Source organism: Vanacampus margaritifer, chromosome 13 (genome assembly GCF_051991255.1).
Source record: "Vanacampus margaritifer isolate UIUO_Vmar chromosome 13, RoL_Vmar_1.0, whole genome shotgun sequence".
NCBI classification, from domain to species: Eukaryota; Metazoa; Chordata; class Actinopteri; order Syngnathiformes; family Syngnathidae; genus Vanacampus; species Vanacampus margaritifer.
Window position 1 is genome coordinate 16,536,838 of NC_135444.1, and position 23,919 is coordinate 16,560,756.

At 39.6% G+C, this 23,919-nt stretch overlaps 2 protein-coding genes across 3 annotated transcripts in view; one reads left to right on the forward strand and one right to left on the reverse strand.

Moving 5' to 3' along the window:
- Positions 1–23,919, forward strand: part of LOC144062691 (uncharacterized) — a 161,971-nt gene that overhangs the window by 86,260 nt on the left and 51,792 nt on the right. For both annotated transcript variants that reach the window (XR_013296437.1, XM_077584323.1), the window contains exon 4: positions 21,466–21,557. Coding sequence is in view for 1 of the 2 variants with exons in the window: in XM_077584323.1 (XP_077440449.1) it covers positions 21,466–21,557 (92 nt within the window). In the remaining variant the exon portion in view is untranslated. The remainder of the gene's footprint in view (positions 1–21,465; positions 21,558–23,919) is intronic.
- The window catches only part of trabd2b (TraB domain containing 2B), a 56,920-nt gene continuing 43,275 nt past the window's right edge, over positions 10,275–23,919 (reverse strand). Inside the window, exons 4-7 of the mRNA XM_077584321.1 lie at positions 23,534–23,708; positions 13,595–13,691; positions 11,570–11,827; positions 10,275–11,083 (exon numbers count right to left, since the gene is read on the reverse strand). Coding sequence (XP_077440447.1) covers positions 10,876–11,083; positions 11,570–11,827; positions 13,595–13,691; positions 23,534–23,708 — 738 coding nt within the window. The 3' untranslated portion in view covers positions 10,275–10,875. The remainder of the gene's footprint in view (positions 11,084–11,569; positions 11,828–13,594; positions 13,692–23,533; positions 23,709–23,919) is intronic.

Genomic DNA, 23,919 nt, shown 5'->3' on the forward strand with positions numbered 1-23,919 from the left:
GCCAAATGCAGAAACATCAATGTAAGTTATCACGAATAACATGACAACACGAATAAAAATAAAAAATCTATTTTGCCGTATATACACAGGGAGTGAAGCTCATTGTAGCGGACCCCCGGAAGTACAATAGTTATGGGAATGAGAAACGAACTAGCCTAGCGCTAGCCAGGATGAGGCTAGTAGCAACGTAGATAGATTTAAAATGGGACCTTTGTTACTGCTATTGGCCAGGTTATGGCACAGGATCCAGAAGGTCCTCAAAAAATATTTGACAATAATATGCTCTATGCAGCCCTACTAGTCTAAATATGGTATTCTTGTTAGTGGAATATGAGTTAAGCAGTAAAATCCAGCAGTTTTGATCAATATCAGAAGACGGCCATTTTGGCAGTTGCTGAGTGAAAATGACATCATAGTTGCTCAGGTCTCAGTTAACAACCAATCACAGCTCAGCTTCAGAAAACAGGTGAGCTGTGATTGGTCGTTGCCTGAGCAACTGCGATGTCAATTTCAGTGGACAGCAAGTGGCAAAATGCCCCCTGAGATGGATAAAAACAGCTGGATTTTGCTTCACAAATGTAATATTAATCAGAATGTCATGTTTAGACTAGTGAGGTCGCACAAATGAAATGTTTAAGGTTGACTTCCTTTTGAACCTTTCTGTGTGTTGCTACACTCCAATATGTTTGAGGCGGATAAGTGATTATGGCTTTGTAAATATAAACATATACTGTAATCATGATATATTAGCACTTAATTTACCATTTTGATCAAATAGTTGTTCTCATTTTTTGGAATATGCCGTGTTTTTCCAGTAGAAGCACATTAAGTAACTCACTTGATTCAGTCATTTGATGGCTAATCAATACAAAGCGCAAATGTGGCTTATTTTTCACTTATTGCACGTGGATCTGCAACGTATCCCCTGCAATAAACAGAAGTTAACGGTCACCTTATCGCTGTTCAGAGGGTAAAGTAGTACATGTGGCAGTCGATACATACAAACTCCTCATCCGTATCTTGATGGGCTGCTGGATAATGACTCAAGCGGGAGATACGCGCACCAGCCGCGATACGAGCGTTTTCTCGACCGCGCGTGCGCCGGCAGCCACAATTTACAATTCTTGAGGCTGAACGCGGTCCGGGTTCGGAGCCGCCCATCATCATTCCCGTCGCGCTCAGCCTCTGCCCTTTGACCACATTAACCGCCGCCGTCAGACTCATCCCTCGGTCGTTCTCTTATCGCCCGAATCAAACATTAAAAGAGGGAGGGAGCCAGAGTTTGCTCGTAAAAGTCTGAGAAATGTGGACACGGAAGGGGTGATAAAAGAAGAGTTAAATGGAAGAAAAGTGGAGGGAATGAAGGGAGATGGCTTAAGAAACCAATCACACTTTAAGTCTATTTGTTAGGAGATGAAATATGAGTTAGTAAAACTGCTTTTCTACCACTTTCTTAATTGAATTAGAAATGTGCTACAATGCTATAATTTAGCACAGGGCATCTACTGTGTATGCTATTAAGTTAATTGTGGACAAATGTCAGGCTACCATCCAAGCAAGGTTATTTGAGTTAACGAAAACTAAGGAAAAAAAAAAAAAAACTATTGCGCTAACGAAAAAAAATTAAAACAAAAGTGCTTTTTAAAAAAAAAACGAAAACTAAGTGAAACTACATTTTATGTTTACAAAACTAGCTAAAACGTCCTTCGTTTTTAGCCTTTGGTACTGTTCTTAATTTAATGCATGAGCCTTTGGGGATGATTTTTAAATGTGATTTTAGGTATATTTATTTCGATATTAACTGGAATAAGGACGTTTGAAAGTGTGTCACACAGAAGTGACGTCATCTAGCAGCAGCCCGCTAGGTAAGAAATGCTACTTTTTTCATTTTTCCATGGTATTTATTAAACATTGCGCTTAAGTAATACACTTAAAAAAAAAAAAAACTTGTACTGTAACTAACTAAAACTAAGCATTAAAAAAAAACTAAAACTAATAAAAACTAACAGAACCACACAGAAAACTAATTAAAGCTAGCTAAATTTAAAAAACAAAACTCAAAACGAAATAAAAACTAACTAAAATGAAAATTCCCAAACTATACACTTTAAAAGCAGTCGGGTCAAAAATAACCCGGGTCAAAAATGGACCGATCCTCTACTTGGGTTAATTTGACCCAACTTTGAGTCAAGAAATGTGTCTTTTAGTGTAAAACAACTCATAATTATTTGTCAGATCCTTTACTCAGGTTAAAAATTTGGGTCATTTTGTATTAAACAACCCAGAAAGTTGTGTCAAATTGACCCATAAAGTAAATCGGTCCATTTTAGATCCATAATTGTGTTACTTTTGACCCAACTGGTTTTAGAGTGTAACAACCCTGCATCCAAGACCTAAAAACTGTGAACGGAATGTTTCAAATCATCCGAAAAGCTTTCGCTTGCAGCCTCATGAGTTTGTCATCTTAAAGTGGGGCGGAGCTCAGTCGTAAGGCAAACAACGCCGTTTTACGAGGACCATTCCGCAATTAGCCGTTACCTTGACTGTCGCGCTTTTAAGAGCGGCGTGGCCTTGGAGTTACCTGGATACACCTGAGGGAGAGCGATAACAGGAGCTGGGAGTGTTCGGTGTGCACGGCATGTAAATGAGACGCGAATCCTGCTGGCGCCCGCCAACGCCGTCTGTCTGTCCGTCCGTCCGTCTGTGGGAGGGATTCAAATGCCAGCCGCGTGCTAAATGACATGAAACTAGTCAATCACAGACAAAACGGCAAACTAAAGATATTTTGTTAAACCCGAAAACAACATGCTCAGGGGGCGTTCAAGGTAACGTGCGAAGGCGCCACAAATTTCATTTCACGTCTCCGCCGGTACATCTCAGCCAGGACGTTTGCTCAAAGTGATGGCTAGGAAAATATTTGATGTCCCGCCCACACGCCTCCCCAGCTCGGGCATTTAACATTCTCACCCCGTGCTCTGACCTTAAAGAGCGCACATGCATGCATACATCCTTCATGAGTGGTGTGTGTGTGTGTGTGTGTGTGTGTGTGTGTGTGTGAAGTGCATTGTGTGTTTGTTCACATAGCTTTTAGCCTCAGTTAGCTGGACACACAGCGTCCTATTAGTCGAACCTATCGGGGCCCATTTGACCTCCACCTTCTTGCTGACCTCCAGCGCCCCATCTCTTGGGAGGAATGGTCAGCAAGGTGAAAGTGTGTGTGTGTGTGTGCGCGCCTTGGACGGGTTGGGGGTGTTCTGCCGTCTGGTCGAGTGCAAACACTGATGGTCAAACACATTGCTCGCCCCTCCCCCCCCTCCCGCCTCGCTCTCCCCCTTGACATTAAGTGCATTGTGTTACTTCAGCTAATTACGTGTCAGGGAGACGCCATTCTTTTTCTACATTGTAGTGATCTTCTCATGAATATAGTTTGCTCTCTTTGTTCCCAGTAAGTTGATGGCTTTGGAAGCTTTGACACCAAATCAGGAATTGTAATTTCGCACTAGTTTGATGTGGTGCGTGGTTTGATCAGGTGTCAACCAGAGGTATTATAATTAGGGATGGGTGAGTACCGATATCGGGTATCTGTATTGGGGAGGCTGTCGATAGCAGCCACAATACTTCAGGCAAATCTGACATCAAGTAAGTCCTCCTCAACAGTAGGGGGCGCTATAGCAGTTTGCGAATCATTAGCTGCGTCAGAAAGAAAGGTCTTTGTTCACAATTTTTTGTCATTCTGTTAAATTAAATTTTATATATCGGAAGTACTATAGGTATCGATGCACTTGTTTCGGAATTATAGTTTAAGTTATTACACAATACTTATATATACTTTTTTTTTAAATCCTGCACTCAACCTATACTCCATGTATGTGTAAATAAAAAAAATAAAAAAAATAATACTAAAAATATATATATATTTTTTAAAGAGCTAACAAACCCATTCTAAAAAACTAATAAAAAAATAACTGACTAAATAAATAAATAAACTACCAATCAAAAATCCAAAGCTATTATAACCCTGGTGTCAACAGCGCAACTAAACTTGGCAAGGACCAACTCAGCAGTTGATGTCTATATGGTGTGGAGCTACCTGCACCCCCCACTTAGACCTGATTTTTGCGAGTCTAACATCTAGCCTACTTTTGTCACCAAATGGCCAGGCAGCTCTGTCCTTCGGAACTCCCAGCGAGGCGTAGCACGGATTTACCAAATTCACAAATACGCTAAACTAGACTTGCCGCGACACATAAATGAAGACGTGCCAATTCTTACGCCGAGCACATGGACGCCTGTCTACAACAATAGGGCACACAAATGTCGCTTGCCACTTTCCTCCTAAAAATGAATTTACTATTTAATCCTAATGCAACAAAGTCTAAGTTATGTGAATTTTAAAAGACATTTTTGGCTTAAATTAGAGCCTAGCAGAGACATTTTGTCTTTTCAAGTCCCTCTCCCACTCGAACCAGGTCTTGAACAATCGGGTTCCTAATCAGAGAACCTTTGCCCCTCCCTCTGACATGTGCTTGGGCCAACCAATGGCCCACTGTTTTGCATCAAGTGAACACCATGAAATGTGTTTATTAAAAGGAGTAATAGTCACAGAGGGTAAGTCATATTTCCTCTTGTTTTTTAATGCCTTTTTGTTCAGTTGCGTGCGGGAGGGCTTTCATGTGGCGGTAATTACCATATTTCATTAGCGCGCGGAGTGTCGCCGGCGTGGCATCAAAGCGCTCTGTTTGTGGCCCATGCGCGCCAAGCGCTGCCAGGGAAGTACACAACTATCTGTTTTCCCCCTCCCCAGAATAAATTCGCCTGTCCCTGTGTTTGAGTGCACTCTCTCCCCTCAAGCTGCTGTCGATATCAAAGAGAACCCATTCCGCATGTGAAGTGCCCCCTTGTGCGGAATAATAAAGAAGTATATCATGGCAAAAAAACTGCCAAATGCAACACTCTCAGCACAGCCGCCTTTAATGCACACGCTAGCATTTGCGTGCATAGCAACACGTACTCCAACACGCTATTCTTGTCGCCTTTGTGCTTCTTGGTGAAAACATGATTACTTTTGTTTACTATACTGTATGTACCACAACACAAAAGCAAACATATGCAGCGATGGGTGCATCAAGTAGGGTTGAATAATTGATTAAATTGAAATTGGCATAACACAAGTAGAATGCAACTTTCAAATCGCATTAAAAAAAATTTTTGGGTGATTGTTTGAAAACATTTTTTTTTCCAAAACACTGATAAGCATTTGTTTTTCACGAAATACAGGGGTAACAGGTGAAACAAATCCAGAAAAAAGGGGGGGAAAACATTAAATATAAAAAAAATAAAATACAAATCGAAATATTTCAATCTGCGATTGCGCATCGTCTGTTGTAAATTGTAATATCTCCATTCACCACTAGATGGCCAACTCAGACCTCATTCTGCCCTATATTACGTGAGTAGGCCTAATTGTTTTTTTTTTGTGGAGAGTATGAAAATATAGACTTTTTTTATTGTACATTTAGATCAGACATAAGATTTGTGATTAATTGTTGCGTTACTATTGAAGTCATGCGATTAATTACGATTAAAAACTTTAATCGCCTGACGCCCCTAATTTTTAACAATCATCTAGTCAGTCAATTTTTGATTGTAATTTATCGCATGACTTCACTAGTTAACTCACGATTAATCACAAATGTTATATCTGTTCAAAATGTACAATAAAAAAAAATTCTAGGTTTTCATACTCTTGTTAACAAAAGTGTGGGGGGGATGTTAAACTAATAGAATTATTTCAAATGATTTTTTTGACGTTTATAGCCGTCAATGGCAGTGAATGAGTTAAAGAACATAGCAAGAAACAGGTTCCAAGGGAAAAAAAGATGATTTTGTGAATAGTGTGTTGTGAATAAGCAGGAGATTCTTGTACATATAATCAATCACCTAAACACAATGCTATGTCTTGTAGGGGAAAAAGGCACAACAGGGAAAGGGAGGCCGTGCTTTCTCGATGCGCACGGTTGATCCCTCCCCCCCCAAAAAAAGTCACCCGAGTCAAGGTGAAGCTTCATCGATCCAAACGACGGCATTCAGAGCCTTCCAAACATGCCCGAGCAGAACTGATCTCAGGAATAACACACGAGCCGACGAGAGACGACCTCCAACGTTCGCAACCACGCAATATTCTCGTCACTTTCTTGCTGTTTACGACGTCTTGCTTTTTTTCATGAATTATGAGTTACGTTCCAAGTAGTACTCCATCTTTGGTTCTCCGCTTCGGGCCGTAAAAAGCTTTGGGACAACTAAAATGCGTTGGCAGCCCAGGCGGATCGAGCCGCCCGCGCTCTCTCTTTAGATAATCCCGCTGATAGCGAGCGCAAAGCCACACTGTTTGGAGAGCGCTTCCAACTCAAAGCTCTCGTGTGTTTGTGCTGGATGAGACAATATTCCACTCCATTGTCACGAGACTCCCTTCAAGACGGGCGGCTCGAAGAGATTGTGTCGAGCCCGGTGGCCTTGGGGAGGCTATTGTGTTCAGAAGCCATTGATAATAACTTTAAAATAAGTTACTATTAAAGGTAAATATATAAATTAAAATTATTAATAATAATAATAATAATATAATATAATATATATTATATATATATATATAATATAAACAGTGCAAAATGCCTTTGACATGCTAATGGCTAGCATTGATAGTTGTGGTTTTGTATGTAAACAGATAATGTAACAATACCAACATGTCCATTGGTGTCCCTATCAGAGGGACGCTAATGGTTGTTAGCATTTGGCTTTCGGTCAATTTGTCATTAAAATAGAATATGTAACATTTGCTCGTGATTTAGGGCATGTAAAAATGACCCATGTGGACAAGAGGACAGGCTCTACTGTTCTTTATCCTCTGCGAAGAACAAATATTGCAGCATCTCACTTAGAAGTACTATTCTTCTTCGTGTTGTGTCTATACATGACTGTTGTATTATACCGCCCCCGGTGGCCAAGACGAGCACACCAGAAAGGCATATGAATCAGAATACTGTGTTTACGCTAGTGGAGGCACATAGAGCATACAAAGCAAAAGCACATTTTTGACTTGACCTCCCTTTATCACTTATATTTATACTTATTTGGCTGGCCAATACCTTGACAAGAGGAACAATCATCCAATCAGGGCAAAGATTGAATCCGTTGAGCAGAGGTGATTTTTTTTTTTTTTTAACAACTTCCTCGTCCCCTTCTCATTGGAAACAATGGCTGTGCACCTCCTTCCAAATAAGCCTTCACCTTGGACCCTGCAACCACCCCCCCCCCCCCACACCCACCCTAATTCCCAGATGCAACAGAGGAGGAGGTGTGAGGAGAAAGCAGGGCCCTGCCACATTATATGCTTTAACATGACTGGCAAATCCAGCACGGTTAAACAAACTTAACCTTCATTTGTGAAACGCTGCAAATCAAAGGGCGAAAAAGGACCCGTGCAAGTAATTACCAGCAGGGAGGGCGAATGAAGACGATGTAGGCCTTGGGGGAGGTGCTCGAACAGGTTGAATGGAAGGAAATGAGAATCATTTAAGGTGAGGGGCATTTTTAATGAGTTTGGCCAGAAATTGATTTTTTTTTCCACTGTAATCTTTTATTTATATGCGGCAGGCGGCGCGTCCCCAGCAGAGTGAGGGTCAAAGCGCGAGAGCAGCCTGTCAAGGCCTCCAGCCGCTCAAACAACAGCTCCAAAGCTCAGGGAAAATGGTATTGTAGCGAAGGCAAATATTGTCCTGTCTCGGCTTAAGGGGCGGAAAGGCTGTTTGTTCGAGAGAAAGAAAAAAAAGAAAAAAACTCAGCCTTGCACTTCCGCCATCGGCGAGGTGCAGATTAATTCAATTAATTTTTTTTTTCACTCTGCTTACTCTCACCATCAATTTAATATTAATGGTGCACTTTTCATTTGATCAAATGGAAAGTGCAATAGTGGCCCGTTGAATTCGTCGAGGTCCACAGTTTGTTTATATTTTAATTAATTTAATTTTAAAAAATACTTTTATTATTATATCATATTTTCCAAATTAAAAAGGCAAAAGGCCGTTTCATCAGATTTCTTATTCTTCCTTAAAAAAAAAAAAAAAAAAAAACAGCTGGGAGAGAGCTCTTGCTCTTACCGCCACCTTTTTGTCTCACAGAGCTGAAAGTGCTTTAATAGCCATTCTTTCAATTTCATCATCTTTTGACATTTGACCATTTTGAACTTGGAGGAATTTCAAAGTGAACAATTTTTCTTGTATCTAAATTGCAGACGTCCAAAAGTTTTTTTTTTTTTTAAATGTTCACGAATGAATGCAAATAATTTCAGAACGTCATCATGACATAGCATACTTGATTATTATTATTATTATTATTATTATTATTATTTTATTTATTTTACAGCTTCAACGCATTGTACTTACATGGCAGAAATATAAAACGTATATAAGCTTTATGTAATTTACCTTACATTAGGTGCAGCCCTAATTTGTTAAAAATAATAATAAAGTTTTTATATGTTTATAGGCTATGTGTAATTATTATACAAACGAATATACATAATTTAAGTTCTCATTTCTTGCTGAGATGAACCTGTTGCTCGGCAGATTTCAAAGGGTTCAGGTCATAATTCCCCCATAATCAAGAACAGTCACATAAACAAAGATTTTTCAATTACACTCACAATAAGGCAAAAACTAAACTAACGTACTGTATTTTGCAGACACAATTTTGTGAACTGCATCAAATAAAAATATGATAATGCTGGGTTTTGATTTAGGCTGTGAATTGTGGTTGCAGTTGCATAATATCGAGAATTGTTTGTAATATTTCAGTGGTAATCGGTAACACGAGAGGGGTGAAATATTTGGCTGATTGCAACCACAATAATAAATATACTGCTCAACACCTCCAATCAAAAATTGAGCTTTATTATCTTTTTAATGGCTGAATGATTGATGGGGATTTCAGATGGCGCACCTGATACAGGTCAGTACTTCCATCTCACCTGAAAAAAAAAAAGGCCTACTGACAATCATGAAAAACACACTCTGAAACGCGTTGATAATAATAATAATAATAATAACAACAAAAATAATAATAATAACAAAAGTTGATGCTTCGCCAACAATTTCCAGGGCTAAATGTGACTAATTTGAGCAAAAATGATATTGCCTTACTGGGCAGAACCACGACGTGAGTCCTCAATTTACGGCGGAGCTCCTTTACGTCGGTGTAGTTTCATAATCCATTCGTAAACCTGAACACGCCGCTGTCAATCAGTACCCTACGTACGCTATCACAGTAATAAAGTAGGAGATACATTAGCTAAATATTTATGGAGAACAATTCTTGGCCAGAACTGTAAAACAAATAAAACGGCGGCAACCTTCATAACCTTAAAACAATCCAATGGTGGCGTCGTAAAACGACAACACGTTGGACTTGAGTCTACCTACAAGAGGAGCTGAAATAATCGTGTGACAATGGCGCCCCTCAGCGTTGAATATAGAAAGTACACCCTCTGAACCAGGTCAAAATCATACCTCCAATTTGAATAGAGAAGTTTGTTTATAAATAATTTTGAATACATAGTTGTTGTTTTAAGACAATTTTGATTATATATTTGATGGCATCTATTCGATTCTTTGTTTTGTTTACAATCCAAACAGTAACCGACTACTTGAATGTTTGTCTCATTGTAGCCAGCAGATGGCAGTCTATTATCATTATAGGACACAGGGGCACACTTGCAGAAAATGGTACGTGACAGGCAAGCCTTGAATGGGTAAAAGCAGCGCCTGCCGGCGGACACGTAAAAATTGGAAAGTCTAAATGGGATATAAAAATGACATTTTGATTGGACTGGACTGGGTTAAATATAATTTTGCATTTTCTCAAAAAAAAAAAAAAATCCTCTGGCAAATGTTAGCTATATTTAGTCGTCATATCCAAAAGGCTAAAAAAAATAAAAAATAACGTCTATAGGATGTCATAAGGGTTAACTTGGCTAGTTGGTGAATGCATACAGTAAATTCTACCGTCTGTTGTGTACCTATGTGCAAATATGTAAAAAGTTGAGCATCCAGAGATCATCATTAGAAAGGAAAAAAAAAACTCAGGTCATGATCAACTTTCAACGATACTTTATTTCCTATGTATTTTCAAAAGCAAGAAAATATACTCTTTTTCTTTCAGCAATAATAAATATACAATATTTATTTATGGGCAAAATGCACAATTTGCACACAAAAAGAAGTCTGAGTGCTCCCCACCATGGCACTTTTTGACCGTATTACCTCATAGAGTTATTAGGATCTATTTTTGATATTGATGTTAATCAAAGATGACTATTCAGCATTTTGGTTTTGATTCGTTTTTTGTTTCCAAGGATCCTTTTCAAGGGAGAACATTTCACAAGGACCAGCTCCTAACCTTAACACCAATTAAACATAACAATCACGTGTGCTCCTAAATGTCATAGCAATTAAACAGCTGACTCTTTTAGAGAAAAAGCTAAATGGGGAGGACTGTTTTGTTTGTTTTACTGGCACTGGTCTACCCATATGCACTTTTTTTTTTAAATGATAAAACATCATTTATTGCAAATTATTAGGCTCACTAAACTATGGCTCATGGACTCAAGGCGAGTTCTCCTCCATTGAGTTTCTTCCCTGTGGTGTGAAGGCCTTTGGACCGTTGTAGTCCACTCGGTGTGTGAGCCACATGTGAAGGCCTGGCAGCTTTTTTTTCAAGGGCTTGGCAGCGTCACTCAAAACATTCCTGCCTGTCTGGCGTGCGCATTGCGGTAGTCTTTCTCGTGATGGCAAATTCCACCCCTCGGAGCCACGGTCCCGGCGGTCAGGAGATGAGCAGCGCGTACGACAGCAGCCAGGCTAAAACGCACGTCAGTGACGTTGTGCTGTGGACGGTCGAAGGCGGATGCGCCGAGGTGGGGACGGGCGGCGTGGAAGAGGGCGGGCTCGTCATGTGGTCCTCCGGGCGGGTCAGTGGGGGCTCCACAGTCACGTAACCGTTGATTATCCTCACGTTCGGCGGCGGGCCAGTGCTGCAGGACAGTGAAACACAAAGGCTTAGTCATAGGCAGGATTTTATAGCATTTACAGCTCTTATTTGTTTTTTTTAATAAATGGTCTTTAAACACATTTTTAAATACATTTAAACACATATGAAATATTGTGAGAGAGCAAGAGCCATGGCTGACAGCATACCGATATCCGTATGTGTTTACAGTAAACAAATAAATCCCGTTTTTCCAAACTAGCAAATACATAAATTTATCTTGCCCCAATTAAACTTTATGTAGGCGTAAAAAGCAGGATTACAACAAACATTTGATTTCAAAACTAGGCTATGCCTCTCAAACTAAATGAACGTGCCACCATCTAGTGGTTGACAGTGGAATTGCACTCTATATAAAGGAGATTTAAACCAAAATAGATGTAATAAATGAAAAAAATCAGCAAGATAGCAGGACCGCTCACCTGGAACCTTGTAACAAAAAAAAAAAAAGACGACAACAAAAAATCCTCACCCGTCTCCGAATCGAACCCAGAGGTCACTGAAGAGGCGGGGTCTCCCGTGGCCGCGGTGAGATTTTCGAGGGCGTTTGTGCCGCCCGAACTCCTCCAGCTGGCTCAGGCTGTCCGGCTGCAGGATGTGAGGCAGCTCGTCCTCGTCCTCGTCGATGCCGGGCATGTTAATGGGCTCCAGCTCTGTCTCGCCCGAACTGGTCGACCAACTGGTGGGAGGAGCCATGTTCGTGCTGTTGGTTGGCTCGCTGTCTGGTTGGCTGTTGAAATAGACACACAACTGATCAGTGCGTCACTGTTTTTTTGCATTTTGTTATTACAGCAACCACCCCCCCGCCCCATCGCAAACTAGATTTGTTCATTATTTAATTAATATTGCGGGAGAGCAAGAGAAGACAAAAATGTTTAAAAAAAAAACTCTGTGTTTACAGTAAACAAACCTCACTTCTTCCAACAAGCTACATTTATTATAATCTACATCATTAATCAAGATGTACATTTTAAGATGGCACACAACCGTTGTTGTTTTTTGTAGGCATAGTATGCAGGATGAGAAAGGATTGAGTTATTTAATAATCTATAATCTCTTCAGAAAAAATGAGTCTGATCTTGAAATGCTTCCTGTTTTCCATCTTCTTTTCAAATGCCAAAGTTTTGCCCTTTTCCATTCCATAACATGAAAAAAGACAATTGTATTATAGGCTGTTGTTTTGCAGCCAATCACGATGAACATTGCCAATATGAAAATTTAAACAAACTAATTATGGAGTGTGTACTTCTACATGAAGAAAGAGCAAAAATAAATATAAATCCAAAAAGAGGAACTTTCAATTTTCACGTAATTTTCCACATAATTTTTTTCTTGCACAGCACCACCTTAAAACAGTAAAAGATGATGTCGTCACTTCGGTTGTAGTTAGCCAGTCTTCCCTTAAATGTCTGCAATTGGTTCAAAATGATGCCGCTCACCTCTTATGAGTGAAATTGGATAACGGCACTGTGGTTGGGAATAAACCGATTTAAAACAATCTGTAGTTAATAAAGGCTTTATGAGGACAGTTTGTTTATTAAACTTAATTATTTCCTATGGAAAAAACTTTTAACAATCGACCTGCTTCCTGGAACAGGTTGCGTTCAAACTTTTAGAAGTTCCTCCGAATCGCAGGAAGTTGCAAGTCATTTGGGCCCTTTTTTTTTTCGCATCATAACCGAATCTGGCTCAAAGCGGACCACCCAGAACGAAATAATCTGCCACGGTCCTCTCTCTTCCAGCCATTACTCATATTTTCTCTCCCCTTGTTTCCATCCGTCAATATTTGCACATGAAGCTCCTCAAAAACAATCCCTTTTGTTCTTTTAATTGCAAACCGAGAACGACAAGCTAATCGAGTAACAAGTGCAAAATAATCCGCTGCCGTGTCTCCTCGTGCTGTTTCTATTGTGTCTGAAAAGCCACTCAAGCTTACCCGATGCTCATATTGGGATTTCCTGCAGCCCTTCTCTATCATTCATAATGTTGTCATGTATTCAACAAGCTGTTTTTCTACTTTTATGGGCCTCCATGCAGCATTTTTGATGGCTTGGTCAGGGTGATGATAGCTCCAGGTCTGTGGTCTGGCATCCACGCAGCCTGGAAGCCGGCGCTGCTCTGCCGGGGCCCGTCAATCACGGCATCCCCTCCGTCAACCGGCGAGGACGGACAACGCTCGTAAACAGCGTTTACTCGTCATGCCACCTTGCGTTGTGCGTGGTTGTGCGAGCGTGACCGCCGTCAACGCAGCCCGCTTGTCAGACCACATCCGTGCACGTGGGATGCAAGGAGTTGTGTTTACGGTTGGAATTTGCAAGAACAGCCCGATTGGATGGATGCATGTGGAAGAGTCCGACTTAAACTACCCAAGGATTCCCAAGCTTTGCTTCGTTTTGAGGCACTACAAGGCACATTTTGCCTTTTCCAGGATCAATTATGCTCAAATCGGACCCCCCCCCCCCCCCCCGCCAACAACCTTAGCTTTCTGCATACTTACAGTGTGACAGGGTGCTGGTCGACAGGCGTCACGTGATCGATCAAATAGCCGTCTTGTCTGAGGATGTCCAGCACACTGCGGTTCCCCAGGAAGTGACCTGAAAACGGGTAGAGCCAGGCAGTCAGGGCCAAGCGATGAAAGGCATTTTTAGTGTTTTATTTGCCGCGAGGTTCATACAAAAGAGTTTAGGGGATACTGGGGGGGAAAAAAATGCTTAACTCATTTCGCTCCCCAAAATGTATAGATATGTTGTAATTTAAATATGACCATGTTCCCAAAGACGTATTTATACATTTTTTTTTAAATGTTAAAAAAAAAAAAATGCAGGTTCTAATCTAAAAAAGTCGCTTAAGGCTATAGTAGTTATTACAAAAAAAAAAAAAAAACGCTATTCCCTCTAACCTACCATATTTTTTTTCTTAAAAATAAATGTAAAAAAAAAAAAAAATTCTAACAATTTGACATATTTTGTTTGGGGGAACAAATTCTAAGATTGATTTTCTTTAAAATGTACATTTTTCTCAAGCACATTTGCCTTGTTTCCCCTCAAATATAGCATCTTTTTTCTCTACATTTTTTTCCTCAAATACACCAATTTATTCAATTAAAAAATATTATTTATCTTACAGCATGACCTTAATACTAGATTTGTGTTTCTTCCTCCAGAAGGAGATGAAGACTCATTTTCAAGTGCAAACCTGCTCCAAAACTATTTTTGTTGTTGACACTCGACCCGTTGTCTCTCCGGCCATCAACCTATTTTTCTTCACCCCCTCATATGATTCCATCACCCATCACAACAGATATGGCCCCTAGCTGATAAAAGCTTCTTCTCGATCAAATCATCACTTCTCCAAACAGTTTGTTCACCCACACACTCAAACATGAGCTTTGTTTTTTTTTATAATACCTTCAAAATATCCAAACTTCACACTGGAAATAGGATCATTGTTAAATTGGTTGTAACATTACAGTCTAGTGACTTAAAATAGTTTGCTGCTGAAATATTACTTGTTGGATAAAGGTGTATATATATATATATATATATATATATATATATATAATTATTATTATTATTATTATTTTTTTATTATTGTTTATATTTGTTCCTTTTTTATTAAAAAAAAATATTTATTACATTATTATATATTTTATCCTGCTTGTATTATCTCTTTGACTGCCAAAAACGTTAAATGACGTTTAGTAAAATCCTATGGAGGAGTGCCAAAGACGTTAAAATACGTTTTTTTCAAAACAGAGGTGAAACTAACCATTTTCTGTTGTTGATTACTGAAAAACGGAATAAGGTAGAAACAAACTTTTTTTTCTGATGAAAGATGAGAGTCCAATTTTTCATTTGGTAGTATGTGTGTTTCCATAGTCCAAACACATAATTTTCTGTGGACCTTGAAAGATCAGTCAAAAATGCTTAAATCGGCTGGCACCCACGGCATCCCTTTGCTTAAATCGGCTGGCACCCACGGCATCCCTTTTCTGAAAACGTCTGGCGGTCAAAGAGTTAAGAGTCTGTTGAGCAAGGTTATGGATATGTTTATTTTCACAGTAAAAAAAATAAAAATAAAAAATAAAAAATATATATATATACATATACATATATATACATATTTAAAGGACCTTTTAAGGGTTATGAAGGTGTAATGTCAGTGAGTAGAATTGTGTGTGTGACTACTTCTTTTTCATCGAATCCCCGAAGGTCCCCACATCTCCCTGGAGGCATGTTTTTAATCACGCAGCAGAACACAATGATCCCAAAAGCCTCTCAGAATGTTTCAATTCATCCGAAATGTGCGGTGAGTGAAAAAACAGTCGGTGACCTCAAATGGAAGCATCTGCATCGGGTCCTCCTTCCACGCATTCATTCCCCCCCCCCCCCAGTCAGCTCTTACACGCGCCTCCAAGATTTCAATTACGCCGCCATCCGCGCACCTTGCTGTGCATCTACCCGGCGCCCTCTGACCACCTTTATAAATCACTTTGAGCTCTATGGAGCGACGCCAAACTACCCACGGCGCTCCAGATTAAAATGGTAAATTCCACCTCTCAGTCCAGCTCGGAGAATCTGGATGGCTTCTCTTCAGCCCCCACACTCATTCCTCATCTCTATAATGACTTCACGTCCTATGAATGCAGCACCACGTCTGTCTGACTGTCTCTGTTGCACCGACGCTGAGGGACCCCCGTGAGTGACGGCTGCTCACATTCGAGTTCTGTTTTATGTTCTGGTCACTTGCAAAGCATGGGATTTAAAGTGAACGTATGCTGTAAGGGGATTCTCCGTATTTACAAAAATCACTACTTTTAGGGAAATCAAAAAATGACCTTCTTGCTTGAGTTGCCTATCACTGCATTTTTCAAGATGGTATTACCTTATAATGCTATCATATATCTTTAAGCACAAAAGCAAATGACTGTGGTTACATTATCTTCCCAATTGCTTGTTCAAAGGTCTTAGAGCCATGAATGATATAATAAATACATAAAACATGAACTTAGCAGTATAATAGGGCAAATCAATCTGCGTGTGTTTACCAATATGGCTGAGTACTTCCATCTGCATTAGCAATGCAAGCGTACTCAAATAAATCTAACCTATTTTTACTCCTTATTGTCCGAAGATCCTCCAGACATTAAGTCGCACAACTCTCGCTGAGTTTTTATGACAGCGTCCAAGAACGTTAATAGCATTTTGTAACACTAATAATGCATACAAACAACAGACAGTAATGGGACAATAGGAAATTGACCATATTTGGACATGCGTGGTTTACCCCCACAACAGCAACAAAATAGTTCGGAACTAAAACCACCAAGTAAATGTTTTCGGGCCATTTCTGAAAATGTGTGTGAACGAGCCGTAATACACTTGAAGGAAAAGTAAGAAGCGCTACAGCGTTAGCGCATGTTAGCCTAAACTAACAGCTTCACTTTTGTTACCAGCACAAACTTTACTATTTGGTTAATTTGTTGCTGTACTTGCGTTCATGGATCGCTGCCTCACTAGATAAAGGTTTATTTTTGAGATTGGTCAGGAAGTGCGCTAAATATCACAAAGTTGCTAAGTTGGTAAAAACTGAGTAGCCTTTGATTCGCCATAGCTCCGCCCCCGTGTGCTTTAATCCTTTCTCCTGTCTGTGTTTTTACAGACAAAATTCTAACCTTTTATTATGACACCTGGGAAGCATTTTAGATTGTAAGAAAAAATAAAAACGCTTAATATGCCTCCTTGAAATGCTTCCAACTTGTTACTGCCGCAGAATGTAATCATCTCCCACTCGAGGAAAGCTGATAACATTTAGCGCAGGGACTGAAGAAAAACAAAACACGCCCCCGTTGTTTGCTTTTTGTTTGCTTTTATTTCAGCGGCAGTATTTCCCTGCTGGGACGAGAGGAGTATGAGGAGCAGCTGTTTGGCTAGTTCAACTAACACACACCAGCTCGCACACACTCGCTAATTAAAGTTGCAGTTTATTATTCATGGAAGTTCCAAATGATTCTCTTGTTTTCCTTCATTAAAGCCTACCCGGCAGTTTATTTAAGTTTTTTTTAAACGGCAGTTTTGTATTGATGCACGTGTGTGGCGTTTGTTGCTACCCTGCTAAGATCGTAAAGAGATAAACGCACGCAGGTATGCAAAGGCGCGTGCGTGTTTGTGTGTGTTTAACTTGACTGAACATTGATTTCAAGTCTGTATTTTGTAATTATTTTTCTTCTGTTTAAATTGAGGTCAACTAAGCTCGAAGCAAGCACGGCGCAATGTAGCATTTGTTTGTGGGACCAAGCTAGCAAATGATGCTAATCACATGCACTTCGCAATGTAGCATTTGTTTGTGGGACCAAGCTAGCACATGATGCTAATCACATGCACGGCGCAATGTAGCATTTGTTCGTGGGCGCAAGCTAGCACACGATGCTAATCACATGCACATGTCAATATGAGCTGCACTGATATGATTTACTAACAATAAGTGAAGTGAATCTTTGGATTATTAACTATTCTTCACAAACGGACGTTTGAACTGCTAAAGTCAGTTGTTAGCCAAAACGCGCAAAAGCGATGTCATACGACGCTATAAAAAGCCGAATCAGGACTACATAATGAGCACAAAGAATGCCTTATTTGAATATTTTCATTATTTGGCTTGATATTGTGCTTTTCCACACTTCGAAGATGTTCAACTCCTGATGCGAAAATGTGACAATTGCCCCGCTAATAGCCATGAAAGCGATGACAAGTTTCAACCGCAAATTACGCTTGTTGGTTTTGAACAGTGGCCAAAGGGAGGAGAACACTTTCGAGAAACATTTGCCAGGAGTAAAGTGTAGACCAGACCGTTATGTTGCTCAGAAAATAGTTTGAAAAAAAAAAAAAGGACATCACCAATAATAGCACTCCTTAAGTACAGACAAGTCAGTGATGTCAACAGTCTAGTAAAAGTGGCATAAGACAAGACAACATGGTGACACTGATGTCATGTCGGCACGCGATTTCTGTCATTGACGGGAATATTTACACTACATTTCTGAGACTTTCATAGAATTTTTGTTTGGCAAGATGGGTTAGTTTGCTTTTTTTTAAGCTAGTTAAATGTTTTTGTTGCTGTTTTAGAGGGCTAAATACTGTACTACGAAAAATCAACCTTAAGGTCAGTTTGTATGGTGCCATCTGTTACTATATGCTCTTGGCAGCCTACAAATGTATTCTGGTGTAAGCATTTTTTTTTTTTTACGTCAACTGAGATTTATGTTGGCCCCAGACTGTAGACTTTTTTTTTTTCCTCCCCCTTTACCATCTCTTTAGTCACATAGCCTGAGAGCTGAGGCAGCGAAATGCGGAAGTGGAATGAAAGATGAACTGACAGCAGAGAAAGAGAGACAAACAGACATGGAGAGAGGCTGAGAAAAGCAAACACGCTCGGGTAAAGCCCTACAAAGAAGAGACAAGTGATGCGCATGAGAGTGTGTTCCCATGATGATTTTTTTTTTTTTAACCAAAAGCACAAAAAAGGGACATTTTGGTAGGAAGCCTAACACTTTTTTTTTTTTTTTTTGCAAGATACGGGTGCATCACAATAAATTGAAATATGGAAAAAAAAAAGGTCAATTTATTTCAGCAGTTTAATTAAAAAAGTGAGGCTAAAATATTTCCTCTTTTTTTTTGAGTGCTCAGTATTGTTAATTCGGTAATTTTGCCGATTCGACATGTCATCATCATTGCTCATTGCGCTCTCTTTAAAAATGTGTTTTTATTTTTTACATTTTTATTTTGTATGTGCGTGAGTACGTGTATGTGTGTGTGTGTGTGCGTGTGAGTGTGTACTCATTAGTTCACCTAAAACCTATTAAAAATCCCATACCGTTCACCTAAACCGAATACTTCAGAATCCAGCTAGAGTCGTGAGGTTGTTAGGAGACCCGAGGAAGGATCAAAGAAAGAAGAATATTAAACACATGGGAAAATACTTTACTGGTTGAAAATTCTGACCTAATTTCTATATTTAAAAAAATATTAATTGTTTTCTCTTAAAAATGTCAAAATGCTCTAAAATGTCTGCTAGTGAATTTAAAATAGAAATCAATTAAAATAATAAGCAATAGTAAAAAAAAAAAAAAAAAGATCATCTCCTTATTAAACTATATATGGAAATATGGTACGTTATTCATGGTGCATCACGAATAGTAAAAATGTATGTATATTTGATGCCCGTTATAACTGAATAACAATTACAAAAAAAAAAGTTAAGATTGAAAAGAAAATCTGCAAATAGGCGAGTCTACAGGTGCAAAAGCACAAGTATGCGAGGTCCACTGTAATAAAAACAATCAAAATGAATAAATAGAGCCTTGTTTGCCCTCGCGATGGTCCCCTGACATCCCGCTTGGCAGAGCTATGCCGCCAAACTCATCTCTCTGGAAGGGAAATGAAAGTGGCTCAAACAAACAAACCTACATGTGTACTTTGGAGAGCGCCAACTGTTCTTGGCAATACGCGCAGATCACTTGACTCGCCTCGCCGGCATACGCGTACGAGTGTGCGAAGCAGCGCCTCGGTTGCGGCCGCGTCAGGAAATTCCACGGGATGTTTTCAATAAGGCGGCAGCCTGAGAGCTGGCAAATGAGGACCTGCTGCACACCACAAAGAACAAGACGTCGCTTCGCCGACGCAACTTGGTGTACTCGTACATGAGATACTGAGTAAGGAAGAAGGCAGGAAGTTTATGGGGGAAATCTTCTTTCCTGTCCTTCCGTGCATTTCATTGGTCACCATGAAATAATGAAGGTAGTGAAATGACTGCGTTGACAAGGAAGAGCCAGAAAACAAATCATTTTCTTGATGAAGTCTTTCCTTTTCGACTTAATGGTTTGTACTCGGACTGCTGGCTATTGATGAATGAATGGCATAACGTACAAGGTGTGTTGCTATTTGTTAGCTTGTCTATAGCGTTTAGCATTGTTTGTTAGCATCAAACAAAACGTCTTCCCAATGGCAAAGTTACAGTATGTGGTTGTTTTCAATAGACAAGGTGCAGTTCTCTTTATTTTGCTTAGTTTGACAGTAAACTTCAACACGGGTTTCTGAGTAAAAGCTTCAAATGTAGCTGTGTATGTTTTTGGTCTACCGAGTGTGCTATTAAAAAGCTCAAGCTAGCAAACCATGAATAGCTAATTGCTGCTTTGCGAAGGCAACATAACACATGATGCACTTCCACTGAATGTCTTGATTTTTAATCAAATCATCTTTAAGGTATTTATTTATTTTTAAGGGTAAGATGAGTTTAAAATGGCATCAAAGTGGTTTGGAATAAAAAATATATATAAATATAAAATTTTAGGGGCCTTCTATTCACTTTTTTTTAATACTGTACTGTCATTTCCCTCCCTTATTTTTGTTTGTGTTTCATTCCAACTGCGGCGTGGTTTTCTCAGTTTCCTCTATTAGCGAAGTGAGCTGGTACCGTGCAGTGGAAAAGTCTTAAGTACTAAAGTACCACTTTAGTGTTGTTGACTACATGAAGTGACCAGTCTTTCAAATATTGCAAAACATAAGAATCTATAAACAAAAAAAAATGACAGCAACACAAATCATGTGTGAGAGCTTGGCAGGAAAGGGAAATTGTTGCCGCCCGAGCGGAGTAACCACCGCCTACGCATATTTTTTATTTTTTTCTTAAATAATAAATCAGCAGGGAAAACAACATCATGCACTACCAACTGCGTCCTCAAGAGACGAGTGATGCTACAAAACGGGTCAGTTATGAGCTTAGTGTTTAATATGCAAAGTGGTAGTTGCGCAATCCGAATCGAATACTAACCCTTCTGTTTTGATTGACACTGTCAAAAAGGTGAAAAATAAATTTTAATTCTTTTTGGTGTGAGTTTGCTTGCAAATTGTGGAAGTGACTGACTCGGATGACATAAGGACAAGCTTCACTTTAAAGATAGTCAAATCGCATCCTGGTGGTTCTTAAAGTTGTGTATGTAATTTAGCGTTAAATGTTCAAGTTTATGATGATTTACATGCACAACTAACTGTAAATGTACTGAATGTATTTTGCAATTTAGTCAAACTAATCCAAATAAAATGTGACAAAGCTGCTATTGTATTTTTGTGCCAAAATTAAATACGTACAGTATAAATGCCGATTTATTCATTAAAATGTGATAGCCTGTAAATTGGATAATTTATGTGACCTATTTATTTAGCTCATAGAAGAAACATATCGATCATGTTATAAATAAAATATAAATCATGTTTCAAGTTACATTTTTAATAATTATTGTCACGTTCTGATTCAAATTTGTGGAGTAAGAAATAAGCAAAAAAAACCAACAACTATTTTTATCCATCTCAGGTGGCTGCCATTTTGTCCTGTCGACTGAAAGTGACGTCACGGCATCAACGAGCTCATCTTGCGGATGTCACGTGACCAAGCCCCGAAAACAGGTGAGAATCCCGTTCAGAATCCGGTCGGTAAAGGAAGTGTGCAGATACTTCTCAAGCACTTCCAGTCAGGAAGGTGCGGACTGAAGCAGGTCCAAGATGGATTTCCAGGTTGAACCATTTAAGCGCACGTCGTATAGTTTAATCGCACGGTGCAAAAAACCGCTGGATGGGACCACAACAGCTGAAAATGTAGACTGTGACCCAAGCGCTGCCCCGGACTCTTTCCAGTCCTTTACTTCTCCATGTTGGACTTTGCTCACACGTAAATGGCGATGGAGCAAAAGTATTGGGACACCTGACCGTAATCCATATAAGAAGGCTACACTGAAGTCATCCATGCACACCTCACAGTCGCGCTGGGACAGTAAAGGGCCTTCCCCAAATCTGTTCCCACGATGTAGGAAACGACAAGATACCCAAAGTGACCATAAAAACAAAAAAGTCTCAGTGTACCCTGTGGCTCTTTTATATTCTTAAGCATGCCTGGTTAAGCCCTCAATTCTTACGACACTTCTTTTAATTCTCCTTCAAAACCCCAAGTTGTTGCGGTTGATGCAATAAAGTCACTTAAGTACGAACAGACGGGATTTCACTACTTCCAGCACCCGGGTTGTCATTTGGTACTTTCGTGGCATCGAGTGGATGATAAAATTTCATGGCTAGTTACAGACACAAACAGCGGGGACTCTAACTGGACTGTAAAGCGATGAGCCAACATCTCAAAGAGTCAAATAAAAGACAGGAAGTGTTATGATTGGACCATGAGAAAAGCTCATTTAAAACCTTTTGTTAGGCGCTAGAAGCGTCCAAAAGTGGGACATTGTGATTTTCTAGGAATGGTGTAGAAGTGATCATTTTGAAAATGTAAACACTGGCAGAGATTAAAGCCATTTTTAACTGTAAGACGATGTTATTTTGTCTATACTATGATTAGTGTGATAACTTTTTTTATTTTTCCACAAACAATTAATACCTTTAAAAACTAATTGTGCCACGTGCCGTCGACTGACAATGGCATAACTTGTGCTCAATAAACCGGTAGCGACCAATCATGTCTCAGTTTGCAGACCAAAGAAAAGAGGTGAGCCATAATTGATGATCTATTTCCTCAGCACAGGTGATGCCAGAAAGGAGCACAGAAAGGAGGAAAAAAATATTTTTCAATGTATTCATTGTATGTAAAACTAAAAAAATGACGTTATCAAATTAATTCTGGACAAAATATTAACTTTTTAACTGCTAAAATTGGCTGAATGAGTCAAATATCCCTTAAAAAGTGTCGTACATTTTAGCGCTTAACATTTGGGATCTTAGTAAATCAAACAAAATGGCCGATTTCCACGCACGTTGTCATCACTATGGAAAGCCACTTGGGCATTTATTTGATATGTAGCTTAAGGTCCATATGCTGGAACGCTCTGTGGCCTTACTGTTAACAGTTTCAACCCATTCAAGAAACATAAAAAAAAACAAAAAAAAACGAAAACAACACCAGATGGCGCCCTAATTTTCTTCAATGACAGCAAAAACAAAAGGAAGGTAGTTGGGGGTGGAAAAAAAACTACTTCCAAACTGTGCTTTTATAAGACGGGATTTCCAAAGGTATCGTAAATAAAATTTTAGCTAAAGTTGCCCTACTACTGTTCCACTTGTGTTTTTTTGCTGGTGAGTAGAAAAGAAAACACAAAACACACATACACGCACACTCCCCAGGACAAACGCAATTCTGGAAGCATTAGCAGCATTAGCTAGGAATGCTAATTGAAACAAACAGCGGTTTCTTCATTGCTGAAGTTGCCATTTAGACTTAGACTTTAGTGTAATGAATACACACACTTTCCCGCGCCAGAGATCTGGGAGCCATTATTATCATCCTTAGTTATGCTTTCAAACAGTGTTCAACATAAACACACATGAGGATTCCGTTGCAAACCAAAACGTGCCGAGCCCGTAACCCCTGATGCCGATCCCTTCACCTGCGCCGAAAGCGAAAAAGTAGGTCTGGTTGGGATTCCGCTGCAGCAGGACGGACACGCGGCGAGCCATGCGCTCGTTGCGCTTGTAGATGAGCTCCTGGCGGAAGTAGCTGTCGATCTGCTGCGCCGTGGTGCGCTCGTGAGCCGGCAGAGAGCTGTTGATGAAGTGGGGCAACTGGGAGAGAAAATACAAAAGAATGGGTAACGGGTATTTTATTGGTGAGGTATTCAGAGTTAGCATTTTGAAAAGGCATTTGAAGAACATACAGTACAGTAATCCCTTGCAATATTCCTAATCCAGTACAAATCATACAAGCCATTAAGTCTTGCTATTTTGATGGAAATGTATTTCACTCTTTTACCGCCAAAAACGTTTAATGACGTAT